This window comes from Microtus pennsylvanicus, chromosome 7 (genome assembly GCF_037038515.1).
Source record: "Microtus pennsylvanicus isolate mMicPen1 chromosome 7, mMicPen1.hap1, whole genome shotgun sequence".
In the NCBI taxonomy this organism is placed as follows: domain Eukaryota; kingdom Metazoa; phylum Chordata; class Mammalia; order Rodentia; family Cricetidae; genus Microtus; species Microtus pennsylvanicus.
The window spans coordinates 6305614-6325415 of record NC_134585.1 but is presented as its reverse complement, the minus strand read 5'-3'; the positions used below and the strand labels follow the sequence as shown (position 1 = coordinate 6325415).

The 19802-nt window shown below is 53.9% G+C and overlaps 1 protein-coding gene across 4 annotated transcripts in view; it reads left to right on the top strand.

The window, feature by feature from the left end:
* Positions 1-19566, top strand: part of Mdga1 (MAM domain containing glycosylphosphatidylinositol anchor 1) — a 56508-nt gene extending 36942 nt beyond the window's left edge. The window contains exons 7-17 of one of the 4 annotated variants that reach the window (XM_075979754.1): positions 1166-1495; positions 4732-5028; positions 5416-5700; positions 7130-7281; positions 8111-8288; positions 8535-8558; positions 9505-9657; positions 9997-10131; positions 14138-14268; positions 14420-14528; positions 15085-19566. In XM_075979754.1, coding sequence (XP_075835869.1) covers positions 1166-1495; positions 4732-5028; positions 5416-5700; positions 7130-7281; positions 8111-8288; positions 8535-8558; positions 9505-9657; positions 9997-10131; positions 14138-14268; positions 14420-14528; positions 15085-15176 — 1886 coding nt within the window. In that variant the 3' untranslated portion in view covers positions 15177-19566. Of the gene's footprint in view, positions 1-1165; positions 1496-4731; positions 5029-5415; positions 5701-7129; positions 7282-8110; positions 8289-8534; positions 8559-9480; positions 9658-9996; positions 10132-12933; positions 13035-14137; positions 14269-14419; positions 14529-15084 lie in introns of those variants that run through there. The other 3 variants (XM_075979755.1, XM_075979753.1, XM_075979756.1) reach the window with 3 other exon arrangements.
* Positions 19567-19802: the final 236 nt, after the last annotated feature.

The window sequence follows — 19802 nt, the reverse complement described above, 5'->3', positions numbered from 1 at the left end:
TTACAATTTCAAGGGAGAAGACCCTTTACTGGCCTCCATGGGCACTGTACACATACATGGTGCACACACATACGTGTAGGCAAACGCTAACACACATTTAAAGTAATTTTTGAAACAACAAACAAGTGGGGGAAATAAGAGCCAGGCTTGTTCCAGGCCTTTAGGCTTGAAAGTCAAGTGCAGGTGCCAACAAACATAACGGAGCCTCAGGACTGGCTTCTGTGTTCATCTCTTTCCGGTCTCCTCTCAGCAAGAAGCCAACTCTCTTCAATTTGACTTGGATTGAGAAATAAATTAGCAAGATCGGAGCTCTCTGACCATAGCTTTCTCTTCCCCATCAAAGATGAGCTGTCTCCACCTGACCCACTTGATCTTGAAAACCTGGGGTGGTGAGATCTTTCTGGACATCCACAGTTGTGGTCACCTCTCAGGGTGGCTCTGCAGCCTGTGTTATCCATCCCAGTCCTCATCTCCAAGCCACCGACCGTACCCACCAGTGTTCTATCAAGTTAGCGCCTCGCCTTGACTTCAAACAAGACCCACATTCTAAAAAACATCCAGACCTCAGTTTTCTAAACCAAGTGATGTCATGCAATCGCATGCAAGAGCATCATATCGGCTTTATATCATTAAAAAAATCACACAGCCTTGTTGTAAAAAAAATTAGACCGTACAAAACGGGTGGGGAGGTGCAATTAATTGCTCTTCAATTTCCTTTGGATTCACGCTAGATAGAACAATTATAGAGTCTCGTGTTTCCTTCTGTATCGGAACTTTGAATACACAAGGTTTCAAACACAAATGAAAACAAAGCAGTGTGTGGACAAGAAGGATTTGAGGGCACAAGTTAGACTGGCTGAGCCCCGGTTCTCTCCGGAGACAGTGGGACAGGTTGTAAGCGCTGATCCATGTGTGGAGTGTGCTCATTAATACTGCCTGGAGTCAGCACCAACCCCACGTTTCTGCACTGAGCTCTTTTAAAGCTATTAAAACACCTCTGAGCCATTGGAGCCATTTCCAGATTGGGGGTTTGGGTACGCACGCGGGTGCGCACATGCGCACGTGCAGGGGTAGGGTGCAGCCAACTTGAGAGGAGAAGCTGCGGCGGGACGTGGATACCCATCCTTGGGTCAGCCCCAGCCCTTCTCTCCCCATCTCCTTGCAGCCTTGAAGAATGCCACATTCCAGATCACCCCTGATGTGATCAAAGAGAGCGAGAACATTCAACTCGGCCAGGACCTGAAGCTATCGTGCCACGTGGATGCGGTGCCCCAGGAGAAGGTCACCTACCAGTGGTTCAAAAATGGCAAGCCGGCACGCATGTCCAAGCGACTGCTGGTGACCCGAAATGACCCTGAGCTGCCAGCGATCACCAGCAGCCTGGAGCTCATTGACCTGCACTTTAGTGACTACGGCACTTACTTGTGCATGGCGTCCTTCCCGGGATCACCGGTTCCCGACCTCAGCATTGAGGTCAACATCTCCTCTGAGACAGGTGGGGGCACCGGGAACCGTGGGGAAGCCCTAGAGGCCCAAAGTAGTGTGTGTGGTGGGGAGCGGGGGTGGGAGGGACATAGCAATTTGCAAATGGGTGTCTAGCAGGAGGATACCATTTGTTCATGCCAACACACACGTTGGGGCTCTGTGATAGCCAGGCCCCGTGGCAGGTCTTGAGGTAGAGTGATGGGAAGAGGAGATGCTGTATTTCTTGAACTCGGTAGGAAGATGAACCTATTTCAGACAGTTCATGAATAAATGTATCACTGCAAACTGTAATTTGAATGAGATCAGAGGGAGGAGAAAGATTGTGCTAAGGAAAAGAGAGCCAGGGAGGTCACAGAATCAGCGTATGCAGAATCACTGCAGTGGAGGGAGAGGGACGGTGACCAGGAGAGTGGAATGGTACAAGCTCAGAGAGGCCACCCTGAAGACTTCTCAGCCATGGAGACTGGAGGTCTGAGGTCAAGGTGTCAGTAGAGTTGGGCTCCCTGGCTGACTGGTGGCATCTTCTCCCTGTTCGTGTCTGTGTCCTAGACTGGATTAAGGGGGATCCCATTGGCTTCAGCCTTGAAAGGCCTGCCTACGATATAGCCACATTTTTTCATACACTGGCATGACCACATATGGATTTTGAGGGGGCAGAATGCATCCTGTGACAGGCCATGGTGAAGAGTCAGGTCTTTATTCTTACGATAATTATTATAATATGGTGAGTTGATAATAGGAAATTGAGTGGATTCTTATAAGCCTGTGAGTTCTTCCTTCACCTCTGTGACTTATTTTATAGTGACAGGGTTCCCCCCCCCCCGCCACTGTTTTACTCCTTTATTCTGTGGGGATGTGCACGTGTAGACACGTACCATGGGGCACGTGTGGAGGCCAGAGCACAACTTGCTGGAGCTGGGTTCTCTCCTTCTACCTTGTAGGTGCCAGGTATCAAACCCAGGTGGTCAGGTTTGGCAGCAAGTGCCTTTACCATGGAGTTACCTTGCCAGCTGGTCACGGGTAGCAATTTATCTTCCCATTTTACTGAGGAAGAAGCAAGCCTTAGAAACTTGAGTTTGAGACACTTAGCAAGCAGTGGAGCTGCGGGGAGGGGAGCCCGGCCAGGGGCCTTTGGAGTCTGTGCTTGGCATGCAGGAAGATGGCAAGAGGCCAGAGGATGGTTGTTGGGAGAGGGCCCTAGGACCTTCTACTGAGAAGCCAGCTGAGCGTGGCTGGTGAGTCACGTGACTAGCCAGTACACTGCCAACTCTGATCGTTATGAGTATTTCTTTCTTTGACACTTAAGCTCTGGCCTCAATTTCTCTTGGTGGGCAATTAGACCCTCAGCGGACCCTCTCGCCCTGACATCTGCACACATGAAACCCAATGAGACTGGAGAGCACAGAGGAGGCTTCTAGAAGGAGATGGGCCCGAGCAGGACCTCAGAGTAGATGGGAACTCTACAAAGACCACAGATTGATTTTGCAGAGTCTTTTGTGCAAAGCTGTGGCAAACTAAGAACCCACCAGACCCTTCCTCAGAACTCGCTGTCTGGGCAGGGGAGCTAGAGCCATTAGGAGAAGGGAGAGGGCAGGGAAAATGCTGGAATTCTTGCTTAGGAGGCCAAGGAGGGGTCTGTAAAGGGGACACAAGCAAAGGAAGGCCAGGCTGCCTAGGAAGCCAGAGAAGGCTTTCTGCAGGAGGTGTGTTCCACGTGATTCTTGGACTAGCAGAGCGCTAGGTGAAGACATAAACCCAGAAGGGGTACAACCACAACAAAAAAAAGGAAAGAAAGAAAGAAAAGAACATTGGGGGGGGGGCTGCCCAGTGTAGGAGAAGCTGTGTCTCGGGTAGGTGAGCAGATTCCTCATAAAGTGAGTTACACAGCTGGGACACTGGGGCACAGATGGGAGCTGAGGCTGGAGGTCATGAGAGGCCAGAGTCGCCTGAGTATAGAGCTTTAACCTCAGCGCCCACTGAGAGCAGGAACTCTATCCTGGGGGAGCTCAGAAGTGTCTGACCTAGGGAAGCAGCCTAGGGCTGGTTCTGTTTTGGGCTCACGGGTCCAATGCCTGGAGCACAGAAGCCTTGTAAATGCCTCTGGGAACAATTTAAACCTAGAGGGGGATGGGAAATGAACAAACTGGCTCCAAAATACCAAGAGAAAGCTGTGAAATGGAAGCCAATAGATGTACAGATGTTGGCAGGGCACAACTTATATAAACCAGACAACTGGCCCTTCGCCTGGTTTGTATAGTCATTTACGAATAATTGCTTTATAGTTAATTATATTTAATGTTCAATACTTGACATTTAATGATAAACCGTTTGATGTGGGTTAAGACCCAGGGAGGTCTTCTCAGAGCCCTCCGTTTGGCAGTGTGTTGGGGTGGAGTGGGTTTGACTGTGAACGACAGAACTCCAATAGTGATTTCAGCGCTCGGCTGTGGCTCAGCTGCGGTGCCACTGGCTTAGCATGTAGAAGGCTCCGGCCTGCGCGCCCTTCTGAAACCAAGTGTGCTTATTACTTTGGAAGGAGGGCTACAGGATGTTGGAAGTCGAGGGTAGAGTTAAGGTGGTGTGCTAATACGGTAGGCAAGAAAAGCTGGAGGGATGGTTCAGTGGTTGAGGGCACTTGCAGAGGACGAGAATTTGGCTCCCAGCCTGTGCATGCTTTGGAAATCTAGGGTGGCTCACAACCCTCTGTAACTCCTGTTCCCGGGGATCCAGTGCCCTCTTCTGGCCTCCCTAGGCAATGTGTGCATGTGTTCATACACATGCTTACACACATAAATACACACAAACATAAATCTCTAAGAAATGCTCAAGGGCCAGGAGTAATGCTGGGAAGGAAGATGTTAAAGGTGCTTGAGAGTCTGAAACAGGAGGGTGAGTTCAAAGCTTACTTCAGCTACATAACAAGTTCAAGGCCAGCTTGGGTGGACTAAAGGAGATCCTTTCTCACCCTCCAACACGTGCAAGAAGAAAAAGAAAAATAGGACACCCCTGTGTGACTGTTAGGGAAGTAGACTTGCTTAGGCTGACTTCAGGGCTCTTTCTGAGCTGGGAGAGCCTGAGGTAGAGATGCCTGAGGTGGAGAGGACTGGGGAAGGCCAGTCACTGAGCTGTGATCCGAGCATTCTTAGGGACCGTGGCACCCACGGGCTGGATAAGGGGGAAAAGCAGGGCCCCACATTAGGGACCAGGGATCCCTAACTACGTCCACCCCCTCTCACCCTCCTCCAGTGCCGCCCACCATCAGTGTGCCCAAGGGCCGCTCGGTGGTGACCGTGCGCGAGGGTTCTCCTGCCGAGCTCCAGTGTGAAGTGCGGGGCAAGCCCAGGCCGCCAGTGCTGTGGTCTCGCGTGGACAAAGAGGTCGTCCTGCTGCCCTCAGGGCTGGCCCTGGAAGAGACTCCGGATGGGAAGCTGCGACTGGAGCGCGTGAGCCGTGACATGAGCGGCACCTACCGCTGCCAGACAGCTCGCTACAATGGCTTCAACGTACGATCCCGGGAGGCTCAGGTGCAGCTGACAGTGCACTGTGAGTCCCCTCCCCAGACACCCAGCCTAGGCCACCCCCACCCCTCCACTTACTGCTTCACACCTGAAAACTCTGACGATTCCTCTACCGAGGCACAGAAAAGCTATAATTTGCCTCAGTTTGTACAGCAAGCCTTGAATTTGAACTAGGTCTAGCGATAGTGCTCTAAGTTTCGTGGCTGTGCGGTCTTTCGTTACGTGTTGGTCGAGGGCATGAAGTGAGCACAACCAGAGGCCCAGTCTGGGAAGCATGGGTGGAGGGAACCGCCGGCAGTCTGAGCTTGGCTGTTGTATCGGCCCCGAGATCCTCCTAGGCCAGGGTCACGGGACTGGGGAACAAATAAGCCACCTCCTCCACGGTCCTACTGACCGCAGCCCTGGTTCCCAGTCCCACCAGAGGTGGAGCCCAGTTCCCAGGACGTGCGCCAGGCCTTGGGCCGGCCGGTGCTCCTGCGCTGCACGCTCCTGCGTGGCAGCCCCCAACGCATCGCCTCGGCCGTGTGGCGCTTCAAAGGACAGCTGCTGCCCCCTCCACCTGTTGTCCCCGCCGCTACCGAGGCCACTGATCACGCCGAGCTACGCCTGGACGCCCTGACCCGTGACAGTAGCGGCAGCTACGAGTGCAGCGTCTCCAACGACGTGGGCTCAGCCACCTGCCTCTTCCAGGTCTCCGGTGAGCGTCCGGTTGGCCCCACCCCCGCCTTCCCGCCCACTCCCACCTGGAGCCAGGCTCCACCCGCTGTGGCCCTGCCACTCCTAGCTGGGCTTCCCTTTCAGTCCAGCTTCTGCCTTCTTAGGCATTCATCTTCCAAGACCTGCCCATACCAGGTGTAGACCCCGCCCCGCGGAGCCCAGATCCAATCCTTGACCTCTTCTCGAAGGCCCGCCCCCTCAAGATCATGCCCCTCCACCCCTGTCTTTCTCCCGGAGGTTCCCAGCTGGTGAGGGTTCGGTCCCTTTCTTTGGCTTCCTACAGCCACGTCCCTTTCAAGCCAGTCTCTGCAAACGACCATGGTAGATTTAGACCCCTTCAGCCTCATCCATCCCAGTGCTTCTGTCCCTCCGACCCCGCTCACACTCAAGACTCGGGCCCGGTCCCATCTCAGCCTCTCTTCCTCTAAGGTTCTTGGCCCCATGGTCCTTGCTTCACCTCAGAGGCTGCGGATGGGGGAAACCATTGGTTATCCCGCTTGTAGCTTGAAGGGTAGAAGATGCCCCTAAAAAGCTGGGGAATGTCGGGTGAGGTTTGGCTGGCCCAACACAATCTCCCCAGTCCTCCTTCCCCTCCCTCCCCCCAGTTGCCACCCTAGAGGTACAGGCTGTGGGTGCTCAGACATCCTTCTCAGCCTCTCCTTTGCATTAGGCCTCTCCCCCATGAGCCCACAGGGCTGCTGATGGGCCAGGATGGGGGGACAGTATGGTGGGGATTGCTGAGAGAGCCTAGGGTAATAGACAGGCTGCCAGGGTGACCAGTGGCCTCTCATTCTCCTCTCCATTTTGAGAGCCACTTTCCTGCCAGATCTGGTGGCAGTGAGCCTGGGAGACCTGTTTCCCTATTGGTTGGCACCCCCAGATTTCTCAATAGCCCCTCCAAGGCACCGGGTGGCCCCTTTAATTCTTGAACCACTTAATCCTCTCCATAGCAGGGCTAGAGATGCAGGTCACTGGCCGCCTCCCAGGCCCCTCCCCACACACTCAGCTTTGCCAGCCAGAGGCCCCTGTGACATTTCCCACCTCCTTCCCTTTCCCTGTTCCCCCATTTTCCCTGTCTCCCGACCTTTTGACCTCCACCCACCATTTCTTCTTTCTTCCCTTGCTATATGCCTGACCCTCGTCTTTACCAATCTTTCTGTTTCTTCCTTGGCCCTTCCTTGCTATTCTCACCAACAACCAACAACCCCTCTTGGAATTTACAATCACCCTTCCGTTCCCACCTCACCTGCATCCTCCCCATCCCCTCTCCTCCCAACGCCAACTCTCCTCACGACACCCCTTTCTCTTTGTCGCCCCCACCTCTGACCACCCCCTTCCCACGGCTCCTCTTCCCATCTCTCTCCCACCTCCATCCTCCACGGCCCCGTGCCCCCTCCCTGCCCTCTCAGCCAAAGCCTACAGCCCGGAGTTTTACTTCGACACCCCCAACCCCACCCGCAGCCACAAGCTGTCCAAGAACTACTCCTACGTGCTACAGTGGACACAGAGGGAGCCAGACGCTGTGGACCCGGTGCTCAACTACAGACTCAGCATCCGCCAGGTGCGCCAGGGGCGTGAGGCATGGCCAGTGGGGTGCGGTTATCATGGCGGATCCTGGAAACAGAGATGGGAGGGGTTCCTGGACACAGCCCTCCTGTCTAGGCAACTTCTCTGAAGCGGAGGAAGAGTGTGGATGTAGCAGCCAGAGCTGGGAGCCTCTGAGCACACTGTGTCCTCCGTACTGTCCCTGGGCACAGCTGAGAGCCACACACAAGAAGGCTGGGTGCAGGACAAGGTCACTATGGCTCCTAGAGTGAGCATCTCCTCTGGTACCCAGGGCTGAGAGCAGGAGCTCTGGGGGGACAGCGCCCCGTATGCCTGGCTGCTCTCACGCCTGCCTGGTCCAGTCTATGTGGTCCTGCCCTGCCCAAGCGGCAGTAGTGGGAGGGGAAGACTGTGTACTCTTGGGGACAGGGCCTGGGGACAGGAGCAGAGCGTGAAAAGAGTTTAGTAAGATTACAGCTCTTTTGACCTTCATTTGCTTATCTGTGAAGTGGGGGTAGTGTGACTATTTCATCTCAGAGCATTGTTGTTTTGAGTATTAGATGGCCAATGATGCCTAAGCACTTTATAGTGCCCAGGACACACTAATTGTCCCTTACCTGTTGCTATTATATATTATATAAGGATTATAATCTTTGTTAACATGGTGACAGCCCTGGGAGGGGGCCTGGAACAGCAAATTGCCCCATCTCAAAGATGGGGAAGCCGAGGACCGATGTCCCAGACTTTTCCTCTTTCTGCTCCCCTGAAGCATTCCAGGGTCTGGGTTGTCCCTCCAGGGGAGACTATGGCCTGCTGGGCATCTAGGAACTCTCCTGTATCCACAGTTGAACCAGCACAATGCCATGGTCAAGGCCATCCCTGTGCGGCGCGTGGAGAAGGGGCAGCTGCTGGAGTACATCCTGACTGATCTTCGTGTGCCCCACAGCTATGAGATCCGCCTCACACCCTACACCACCTTCGGGGCTGGTGACATGGCTTCCCGAATCATCCACTACACAGAGCGTAGGTGATGGTGGCGGCGGCAGCTCTGGCGGTAGCAGGAGGGGTGGGCTTGTTAAATATACCCCTCCTAGATCACCCATGAACTTGGGTCACCCCATTGTGCAGGCTTACCATGTCATTACAGACCAGGCCTACTGGTCCCCGGTCCTGGCTCTGAAGACCCTTCCCCTTGACTCCCCAGCCTGGGCACACTTTGCACAGCCATGCACCTCAGTTCTGACTTGGTTTCCTTGCTTGCTTTTTCAGCCGTCAACTCGCCCAACCTGTCAGGTAAGACCCCAGTCCTTAACTTCCCCTGTTAGGGACATAGAGGCTCTCCTGTTGGGATATGGGGACCTGGAGAGGCTACTCAGAGAGAAAAATAGCTGCTTCCAGTGTTTCCATGGAGAAGAGCCAGCAGCAGAGGATGGGGCTGGAGATGCTTCTCAATCAGAGTTTACTCTGGGCTCAAAGACTGCACATTGGTGAAGGGCACTGACTGCCAAAGGGATGGAAAAGTCGGGCTGTCCTAATTTCATCTGTTCCTGCAATAAAAACCCCTAAACAAAAAGCAACTTGGGGAAGACAGGGAGCAGGGGGCTAGTCTGCGATGCCGAGCTCCTGCTAGGGACCTCTGTGCAGAACTCACAGGTTGTCTGAATCTGTAGCGGAGCATCGTTATTTCTTTATTTTCCCGGCTTCTGACAGAAATTTAACAGGCTCCTTAATGATGAGCATAGACAACAAACCCCTGCAGAATAATCAGTACCTGTTACTTTATCATCCGCGGATACCCAGTGTTTCCGCGTCGCCTTACAGTTGTTGCAGACATCTGTAAATGTCACTTTCAGTCATTAGTATTACAGAACCACGGTAGTTATTAGACCTAGCTAGATCTTGTGATCTAATTATATAATAAAGAGGGCCTGTTATTATATAGCGGATTACAAGAATATTTTGACAACTGTGTTTCAATATAATTGATTTCCTTTGAAGTCCCTGCGCATTTTATTGTATGTGTCTAGAATCATTATTCTGGAAGGCAGTCTTAAACTAGAAGACTGTGGCAGAAAGTCCTGTTCCTGAATAAATTCGTCCTGGACCCCACTGCCTGATCTCTCTGGCCCTGAAGCTCTGGACCCATTACTTAGATTATTTAAAGGTGGCTTAGGGATGTTAAGGGGAGGGCAGGAGTATAGGGGCTATGGCTGAGTCTCTTTGTCCCGTCCCTATGCAGACAACACCTGCCACTTTGAGGATGAGAAGATCTGTGGTTACACTCAGGACCTGACAGACAACTTTGACTGGACGCGGCAGAATGCTCTTACCCAGAACCCCAAGCGCTCTCCCAATACCGGTCCCCCTACTGACATCAGTGGCACCCCTGAAGGTGAGGACATGGTCTCTTGTATGGAATAGAGCATGGTCTCTGGAGGGAGTCTAGGCCTATGGACCCCCAAGAATGGAAGGAGACACATACAATCCTTGGGGACCCTCCGAGGGAGACAGAGCTGTGGCCTGGTTGAAGGTCAGAAAGGAAGAAACTGTCCGCAGAGCTTGGCACTGCTGAGCTCTGAGCAGAGTCCTGCAAGATTGGGTGAGGAGCCTCGGTGGGGATGGACTTCAGCAACTTGCGGTAGCTCTGAAGACCAAGCAGGGGGGGAAATCAGCTGTAAGAGGCGGGGTGGCTGGGGAGAGGTTGCTAGTACACCCTCCACTTTCACTGCAGGCTATTACATGTTCATCGAGACATCCAGGCCCCGGGAGCTGGGGGATCGTGCAAGGTTGGTGAGTCCCCTGTACAACGCCAGCGCCAAGTTCTACTGTGTCTCTTTCTTCTACCACATGTACGGGAAACACATCGGTGAGTTGAAGACCGTGATATTTACTGTGTGAGCTGTCTGGGGAAGATGAGGGAGCCACAGAAGGTTCGGGACTTCCCAAGGAGGCCTAAGCTTCTCAAGTCGGCTAACCTGGGAGTTGGGGTGGGGGACTGTGGGCAAGTAGAGCTGAGGATGGAGAATACAGGTTAGCTGTTTTGGTTGTGCATCGGCTGCTTGCCAAGTACTGGGATCCATATAATTCAGAGAGGTTAAACATTTTCTCAAGACCACATTGCTCAGTGGCGTGGGTCTGATTTCCCTGAAATCTTAAAACACAACATTGGAAAGGTGTTTCCTCCTGAGCTGTTGAGGAGAAGTGCTGCTTCCTAAGTGTGATGTAAGGACCACCAGATGGGGAGAGAGGGCTGGGGGAAGCATCACTTTTCAGTCCTGAGCTCACCAGCACGGCTGCTGCTGCCATAGCTTCTGCCGGGTATCAGCATCCGTCCCTCTGTTGTGGGAGAAGGACAAGTCTCTGTTCTTCAGCCAAGGGGACAGGCAAATCCGACTGCTAATGGCATCTGATAGGAGTTAGTGACCACTGTGGTAGTGGAAGGACAGCAAATGATGAGGCAAACAGGGTCTGTCTGGAGGCTGGGCTTGGAGACTGCTGAGAACGCGAAGGCTGTTTAATGAGCTGTTTGTGCTGGGTGTGGCTGTGCATGCTCTTGATCCCAGCCCTGGGAGATTGAGGCAAGGGTCAGTTTGAGGCCTGGCCTACAGAGCCAGCCAAGCCAAGCAAGCCAGGACTACATAGTAAGACCCTGTCTTAAATATATATTTTTTAAACCTACGGAAGAGCTAATGTATTTTACAGGGACTGACAATTGTAAAGGGTGCAGTAAGTACCTCCTGCTCTTCTTGGTCCTGCCGCCACTACAGAAGGCAGTAGGCTGTACACGGAGCCTCTCTCCCGACTGTTTTATACTCTGTTTTTACACTCACCGCTTCCCTCTGGGCCATCCATCATCCTGGCACTCCTTCCTTATCGGTCCCTTGCATGCCCCCTCCTCCCTGCGTAGCAGAGGGGTGGCTTGAAGGTTCACCCTGGAGAAGTTTCCACATAGCGGGAGGAGGGTCATGCCAAATGGACCCTCCAGGACGGGGTGAGATGGAGGATTCTGCACTTGTGGAACCCTGCCCCTACCCATCTCCTCAGAGCAGCACTGTGGCAGGGTCTGGACTCTGTGAGAGGTTCCCCTGGGGTGAGGAAGATGGCTGACCCTGGCTGTTCGCCCTTGGTTCCATTTAGCTTCAGAGCAGTCAATTCATTCTGGCGTCCCTAGTCTTAGTGGTGAGCCACCTCACTCCCAGGCAGATGCAGAAGGTGGGTCACTGTCAGCGTGGAGTGGTCCAAGGCATCCAGGTGTCCGGGAGGGGGCGGCGCACAGAGGGTATAAACCTGGCGGATTAGAGAGACGGAAGCCTGAGGGGACAGGCTCCGTGACCACAGACCTTGCTCCAGGCTTCCCAGGAGTGGAGCAAACACCAGGCAGCTTTGAGGCCAGCTAAGGGTGACTCTCATCGTTAGACCTGTGGGTCAGGAGTGAGCTATTTGAGAGGTTGAACGCATCCAGCCCACGGACGGAACTCTCCAACTGTGAGAGACTCTATTCCAGATCATGTTCCTCCTCTGCCCAGGACCCTCTGACCCTTCCTGTCACCATCTTCAGGTCTCCCATCACCTGGCACAGCTCTAACCCCTCTCTGGCCTTATTTGCTGTGCCTGACGCTGGCGCCCATCCCTTGCTTGAATCGTCCAGGCACATTCCTGCCTCTGAGGGCTTTGCTCAGAACCATCCCTGGCCTGGAATGTTATTTTCTCCTTCACTCGGGTCTCCCGGGGCAATCCTTCACTACCCTGCACTACACAGCTGCCCTTCCTGTTCCTCGAATTGCTTTTGGTTTTGCCTGTTTGTTTGCAAGCACATGTGTGTGCACCTGTGTGCGGAGTCAGAGCTCGACCTTGGGCATTGCTTCCCTCTCAAGTTCCACCTGATTTTGCTTTTTGTTTTGTTTTGAGGTTGAGTCTTTTAATGTAGCCCTGGCTGGCCTTGAGCTCACTGTATAGACCAGGCTGGCCTCAAACTCACAGCAATCTACCTTTCTTTGCTTTCTGTTTACTGGGGTTAAAGGCATGAGCCAGAATACCCTGCCAACCTTAATTTTTTGAAAAAGGGTCTATCGCTGACCCTGGAGCTCACTGATTCCACTAAAGAGATGGTGTCACAGTTAAATTAGTGGCTGTTCTTGAAGAGCACCCTGGGTTCAATTCCTGACACCCACATGATAACTCAGAGTGGTCTGAGACCCCTGTTTGGGGGCATCTGAAACCCTGTTCTTACTCTGTTGGGAGACGCATGTGCGGTGCACATGCATGTATGCAGGTCAACACTCATACACACAAAATAAAAATGAATCAATATTTTGAAAAGATTGTTTTTGAGACAGGGTTTTATGTAGCCCAAGCTAAACTCAAAGTTGTTCTGCAGTTGATGGTTTGTAAGGATCCTGAAAAACATTGGCTCTGGGCCTTGCTGAAGCCAGGGTAGCCATTTCCTGTTCTGCTGGTACAAGCAGCCATCTTCTTAGGGGCCCATGCCTAAGGGCTGAGGTCTTGTCAGCCTCGAGAGCCTTTAGCATGTCCCCCAGGTCTAGCTTTGCTATGTAGCCCCCACCCCCATCCCCACACTCACTGTGCCTGGCAGCTTTGGGTACCAGCTGTCCCTAAACTTTGTGTCTCGTCAGCTCTCCTTGGTCCCAGCCAACTCCTTTCATCCAAGGCAGGTAACATTTGGTGACTCTCCCCGCAGTGTGGGGAGGGAGGTGTCGGTCTCTCTGGCATCACAGATGGTTCAGCTTTGTGAGCAACGCAAAGGAAATGCCAGCCACCAGGTGCCTCTGAAGATGGATTTCCCTTTCCTGCAGAGCCAGGTCTCTTGTGCCATGGGAGTGGTCGAGAAGGGCTGAAAGAGACGTCCAGGGGGCACTGATGGTGCCTGTGTGGCCTTCAGGACGCTGTAACCGCTGCTGTCCGAGTGCCCCCAGCACTCCTGGGATGGCAGATCCCCAAGGCTCTAACAGATGGGTCAGCGCCCCAGCTAGCTCTGAATCTCACCAAAGCCATGCAGTCCTCGTTTGTGTCTGTGCTGCAGTGCTGTGTTTTCACTTTGTCCTAGCATTAGCATTAGAGAGAGCGTGGCTCAGAAGTTTACCCAGTGTGTAAGACATCCAAATAAGGAGCTGGGGAGATGGCTCAGTGGGTAAAGTATTCGCTGCTCAAGCGTGAGGACCTGAGTTCAAATCTGCAGCACCCACTGCTGAGCGGCAGTGTAGAACTGTAACCTGATGGGACTGGGGAAGTGGGGGGTAAGACGGGCAAATCCCAGAGGCTTGCTACCAACCCAGCTGTCAATCAGTGAGCTCCAGGGTCAGTGTACAAAAAGTTGCTAAGAAGACGCCTAATGTTGACCTCTGGCCTGCACATACACACACATGCACATGCACATGCATACACACACACACACACAAACACATACAAAATAAATCTCTCTATGTATATAATTTTTAAAACTATACAATAAGTGAAAAATAGTAAGTCCCCTTCTTCACCCCAGTAACCATGTCCCGTCTATGTGTGCACTTGTGCTCTGAGAATCTTGTCTAGGATGAGGTGAAGGGGGTGCGTGGATGGGGATGGCAGTGTGTGTGCATGCACGTGTGTGTGTGTTTGTGTGTGCATGCACGTGTGTGTGTGTGCGCGCGCGCACACGTGTACATAACACTCCAGGCCTGATTCATTGATTACACAGAAGAGAAAGGAGAAAAAGAAGGAACTCTGCAGGCTGGTCTGGGCACAGGAACAGGCTCCATTATGCAGGGTAGCGCTGTGGGCATTGGTGAGGGAGGGAGAGGCTGGCTTAGGGGAGACAAGGAAGCCAGGATGTCATTGCCAACCTCACCATGCTCTCTCTTCTCTTGCCACAGGCTCTCTCAACCTTCTAGTGCGGTCCAGGAACAAAGGAGCTCTAGATACACATGCCTGGTCCCTCAGTGGCAACAAGGGCAACGTGTGGCAGCAGGCCCATGTGCCCATCAACCCCAGTGGGCCCTTCCAGGTGAGTGGCTTGGCGAAGGTCCCGTGCAGGTTCCTGGGGGGTTAAGACAGGGGATGGGGACTTCCAGGTAGCCTGAGGTGGAGGGGTGGGGAAGCTCTGCTGCCAGGCCCAACTTCCCCAACCCTTCCCCCACTCTCTGACCCCACCCCAGATTATTTTTGAGGGGGTTCGAGGCTCGGGCTACCTGGGGGATATTGCCATAGATGATGTCACTCTGAAGAAGGGAGAGTGCCCCCGGAGGCAGATGGATCCCAATAAAGGTATGTGACTTGAAGTGGGTTGGGGATGGGGGGCGGGGGCTGCTAGGGAGGGGTTTAGGGCACCTGGGTGACAGGAACGTTCATGAGTGCCCACTTGGGCACCACACTGAGTCAGGCTGTGAGGAAAAGGGAGAACTGACAGGGGCTGCCGGCCCTGCCTCCCCTAAGCTTGCTGACTTGTCTGTAGTCTGTACCCACGGCCCAGGTGTCTCCTGTGGACTGAGCGGGACAGAAAGCAGCAATAGCAGGCTTCGCTTGATGCTCCTGGCAGCTCCTCGGGATATCAAATACTATTAGACCCATTTTGTAGGTAAAAAACTGAGACCCACTGAGGTCAAGTCCTTTGCTCTGTGTCTTAGTGGGCATGAACAGCAGCACGCCGAGTTAACCCCGTGAATGTGTCTATGGGAACTGTGTGAACTCCTCCTACCTTCAGGCTTCCTTCTCCCCATGAAGGGAAGAAGCAGAATCATGAGGCCTCTCATGGTCTAGCCCCTCCCTGCCCCTGCTGGAACTAACCGGAGCTCTGGCCTGGTTCTTCTGTCTTGTGTCACAGTGGTGGTAATGCCAGGCAACGGAGCCCCCGGCCTGCCCAGCCTGCAGCTTTGGAGACCCCTGGCTATCTTCCTCTTGGCATTGCAGAGATGATGAGAGCTGTCTGGCCCCCACCTCACCCCGCCCCGGCACACCAAAGTGTCCACATCGTACCAAAGACTGACCCCTGCCAGCCGGGGTGCCCAGGGGCGGGGCCGGCCCGCCAGGGAGGGGGCTTTCATTGGCTACAAGGATGAGCGGAGAACACGGACAGTGGCCGGGCCAGGCTCTGATGGTTGTTCAACACACGCACACACTCACACACTCACGCTCACACACACAGATATATTAAAGCACAAGTTTTTAGCCAACCTGCCAGCACCTTCTTTACTATGGAGACAAGGGACTTAGCCGAACGACGTCCGACACCTCCAAGGACCTCGGTGCGACACTGGCCTCATCCTGGCTGCACTACACTGTTTCTGACCTTGCCCCATCCCCCGATTCAAGGCCGAACTCCAGCCCAGAGCCTTGGCAGAGGGGGCCAGGTGTGGGCAGACCCATCAGGCTTGTGTGTCTGGAGGTCACAGGGCTCACAGGCAGGCCAGGCGGGACTCTGTGATCTCTCTGTCCCTCGTTCTGCACCTGCTGCAGGCAACTGTCCCCAGAGTGTGGCGACAGGCTGGATGGTTGAGGCACCAGTCAACTCAAATCCCCTTGCCTGTCCCTGAGATGTCATATTCCCCTCCCCACTGTGCCCACTTGGAAGGGACCCCACCACAGGACTTAGGGGTGGGCAGTGTGAGGACGGCTCCCCCATCCTTCCCCAGTTCAGATGGTCCCAGCTTGGGACTTCCGGGGAAGCTGGTGATACGAAAAGTGTCCATGTCAGTTTCCCGGGTGGGGCTTGGCTTTGAGAGGAACAGAGTCCCCTTCTGTGATTCCATGTTCCCACAGAGAACAGTGAACTCATAAACAGAGTGGGGCCCCTGTTTCTTAGGTATATAGTCTCCCGGGGGGTAGGTCTGGAAGGAGGGGGCCGCGGAGAGGACAGAACGCTGTCCAGTCAGCTGTGGAGCAAGGGGGTGATGGATGGAGGTGGCTATGTCTCCTTGTTCCCTGTGAGCTGGGAAGAGCACTTTGTCCTTGGAACTTGAAATTGATGGGATAGGATCTAGAACTTTCCTCTTTGGTTCCCTTTACCCCTTACCCAGTTTCTATGGGAGAGAGGAATCCTAGCCCTTTCTGCAATGAGTCTATGTACCTGTGCATGTGGTGTGACTGTGCGTCTGTGTCCAAGTGTGTCTGTATGTGTGTCTCTGCGTGTGTAAGAGTGCGTGTGCCCATCCGTGTCTGTGTAGCACTGTGCACATCTCTGGACAGGCGTGTACAGGAATATGAGGCTGGGTTCAAGCCCAGTCTCTGTGGGTGACTGACAGTGCATTTTTCATCTTAATGACGCAGTGTGTTTGTGGGTGCTGTCCCTATTTGCAATCTCAGACTGCCTGCTCCAGCCTAAATCTTGCATCTCCTGTGGTGACAAAGGACTTAGAGACGACCCTATTGAAGGCTAGCCCCTTGCCTGGAGGCACAGCACAGGGCTCTTCCTTGTGCATTCTGGGGGGACAGTTGCAGAGAAGAGGCTGGAAATCCACGCCCTTGCCTCCCAGCAGCACCGTGGCACCAGGAAGCACACTGAGGATCAGGACCCTTGCTGCCCAGTCCCCAACTCCACCTGGCCTGTGTCCCCGTCATCAGCATCATCATGGCTGATGGGTTGCCAGGCCAGGCTACAGCTGTACCTTCTGGTACCCAAGCAGCATGTCTACCTTCCTGGCCCCTTCGAGGCCTCTGTCTGAAGTGAGTTGCTCTGGCTTCCAGAACACGCTTCCATGGCATCTGCCTGGTATTGCTCCTTAATTGTCCCATCTGTGCGGAGTCTGTTGCCCCTATCTAGACTGTGAGCCCCTCCCCCTCTGAGCCCCTCCTCCATTCTTGCTGGTGTAAGGGAGACTAGGGTGGAAACCAGGTGGAATGGATCCCACAAACCAGTGGTCCCTGGCCCTGGCTTTAGAACTGACCTCCAGGGTCTTTTAAAAGTACAAGTGCTTGGGCCTCAACCCCGGGGGTGGGGGTGTTATTCAATGGTGTCGGAATGCAGCCTGGCATTAGGAACATTGAGAAGTATCTTAGCATAACCTGAGATGGGAAGCTAGGATCCTTTCAACTCCAGGGCCATCCTGGAGAACGGCTCCACTCCTTCCTCCTTGAGGTTCCCACCCCACCCTAAGCCTGCTCCCCCACATCTACCCATTGTCTTGACTGCTCTATATCTCAGAGCCGGGACACATGAATGCGTAGTATGCATTCCCATATTCCAGAATCTTCCCTATGGTGAGAGCAGCCATGTCTGAGGGTGTGTGGCCTGAGATTACAGAGCCTGTCTGCTAAGAAACCTACCCTCTTGTGCAAGTGGGTAAGGCTGGGGTGTGCACATCTGTGTGAGCCGTGGCGTGCAGGGCTTGTGGTGTCAGGTGTGTGTGTGTTGGAAGTGCTCAGGCGTACATAAGGCTGAGTGCCGAAGTGTAACTGTAGGGTAGGAGCTTTGTGCACGTCGTGGTGCCTGTGAGTCTGCTCTCCTGTATGTCCTATGGGTCAGTGTTGGGATAGTGACCACCCCGGGAGACCAGGCTGACGGGATCTAGCTTATCTCTTCAGTGGCAGCCTCACCCTCTGTGTTGAGGGAACTGAGGAAAGTTGTGGCCTTAAAACAAGGATCCCAGAGTCATCTCTCAGGGGTTTGGGGCCCTTTTACCCCAGCTTCTGCAGATTAGTATCTGGGGAAGAAAGGGATAAGGGACTGAATAGCAACTGATGGGAAGTCTCAGCTTGGGACCACACCACAGGCAAGCTCCTGGGGTGCAGGGATACACCATTCACCCGAAGACCAAGCCTGCTCCTCCTGGCACATCCCTCCCCTCGGTCCTTTCTCGTTCACTCTCTTTCTCCTGTTCTCTGAGAGTACCTGTTCAGACTAGCAGAGCCAGGGTGAGCCTCAGACAAGCCGGTCTTTCATGGCACAAATGCAGAAGCTGGAACAGAGAGGGCAGGGATGGCACAAGCCTTGGAAGCCTAGTGCTGCAGCCCTGGGGGCATCGTCCCACTGGCCTCTGCTCCTGGGAACCTCTTACCTGGCTGACTAGCTACAGGCGACTGAGCGGAACGGACCCTTCTCTGGGTGCCTTCAGTGCTGTTGGGCCTGTCACACATGCGACAGGTGTCGTGAGGATTTTTGAAGGGAGAAACCATCTCCCTGTCTGTTCTGGCCTCTTCTCCCAGGCCATAGTCACTCCCAGCCCGTGGACAGCACGGGTACCACATGGAAGCTGTCATTCTCTGTCAACATTGGCTGCAGCCACTGCTCCTCCCACAGGCTCCAGACAGAGGAGACTCTGTTTCCCCACTGCCCGCTGCTGTCAGCACAGGAGGCTGGGCTGGCAGCCAAGGCTGGCAGATGCCAGTGTCCTCATCCTCCTGATGTCCTCCCCAGGACCAGGAAGGCTGCGGAGGACGTGCAGTCAGTATCCTTGGGTTTTCCTCTGCTTAGACAGCTCCATGGGGCAGGAAGGGTGGGTTTCCAGGGAATAGCCTAAGAGTGTGAAGCATGAACCTGTACTAGAGAGTTCCTATGGGGTACTGGCTGAGCTTAGATTTTGGCTGCATTCTGTCCTGTCAGTGCTGTGTGTGTGTGTATGTGTGTGTGTGTGTGTGTGTGTGTGTGTGTATGTGTACATGTGCGTGCATGCACGTGTGTGTATCTGTGTGTGTCTGTGTGTGTATGGGCAGAAGGACCACTCTTTTCTGGAGATCTCTTGACCTTTAGCACTGGAAGGGATCTTAGAGGCATCTCACCTGGTGTGCCCATTGTACAGGTGAGAAAACTGAGGTTCAGAGAGAAGGTACCTGTCCATCCCCATCCCTCTCCCTTCCATGTGTGGCCTGCCTTCATTGCCCAGGGACCCTCTTAGAAATGCTCTCCCCCTCCTAGCAGCTTCCTGCCCTCTACCCAGACACCTCATCTCCCCCATCTGAGCCCAGTTGGGCAGGAGATGGAATGCCCTAGGACATCCCCAAGCACCACCACCCCATTCCTGCTCATCAAGCCCTTATCCCCAGCCCATAAGGGACAGGAAAGAGAGGACTGTTCCAGCCCTGGGACCTCACAGATGCGAAGAAAGTCAGCCCTTCCTCAGATTCCCAGGTCCACGTCTGCCCCGCCCGTCCTGCCACTGAGGTAAAAGCACAACAGGAGACCCCCCTTCACGGGTGACATGCCTTGGGGTCGTCTTTGGTCTCACGACCCTGCCTCACCCCTTTGCCTTGCTCTCTGTCTCCACTCAGCCTCTGTTCCCCGTCGCTCATCTTTCTCTCTTCCACAAACCCCAAAATGTAACCTCTAGTCGCGGCCGCGATTGTTTCAATCAATAAAAACGCAGTGTTCTAGAACTCAGGGCCAGCCTGCGTGTGTTGGGCTTCAGGGAGGGAGAGCAAGGGGATGGGATGGGCAGGGGCAGTCTTTCCTCTCTTTGCCACCTATCACTGTGCCCTAGACAGAGGACACCGTGTGTTGTCTGCCCACAGCGAATCCTTATTCTGGTTATTTGCTGCAGAGACAAACACTGCGTCCAACTAGTGGGAGAGACAGACACAGAGCTCAGACCGTCACCAGGAAGTGTATCA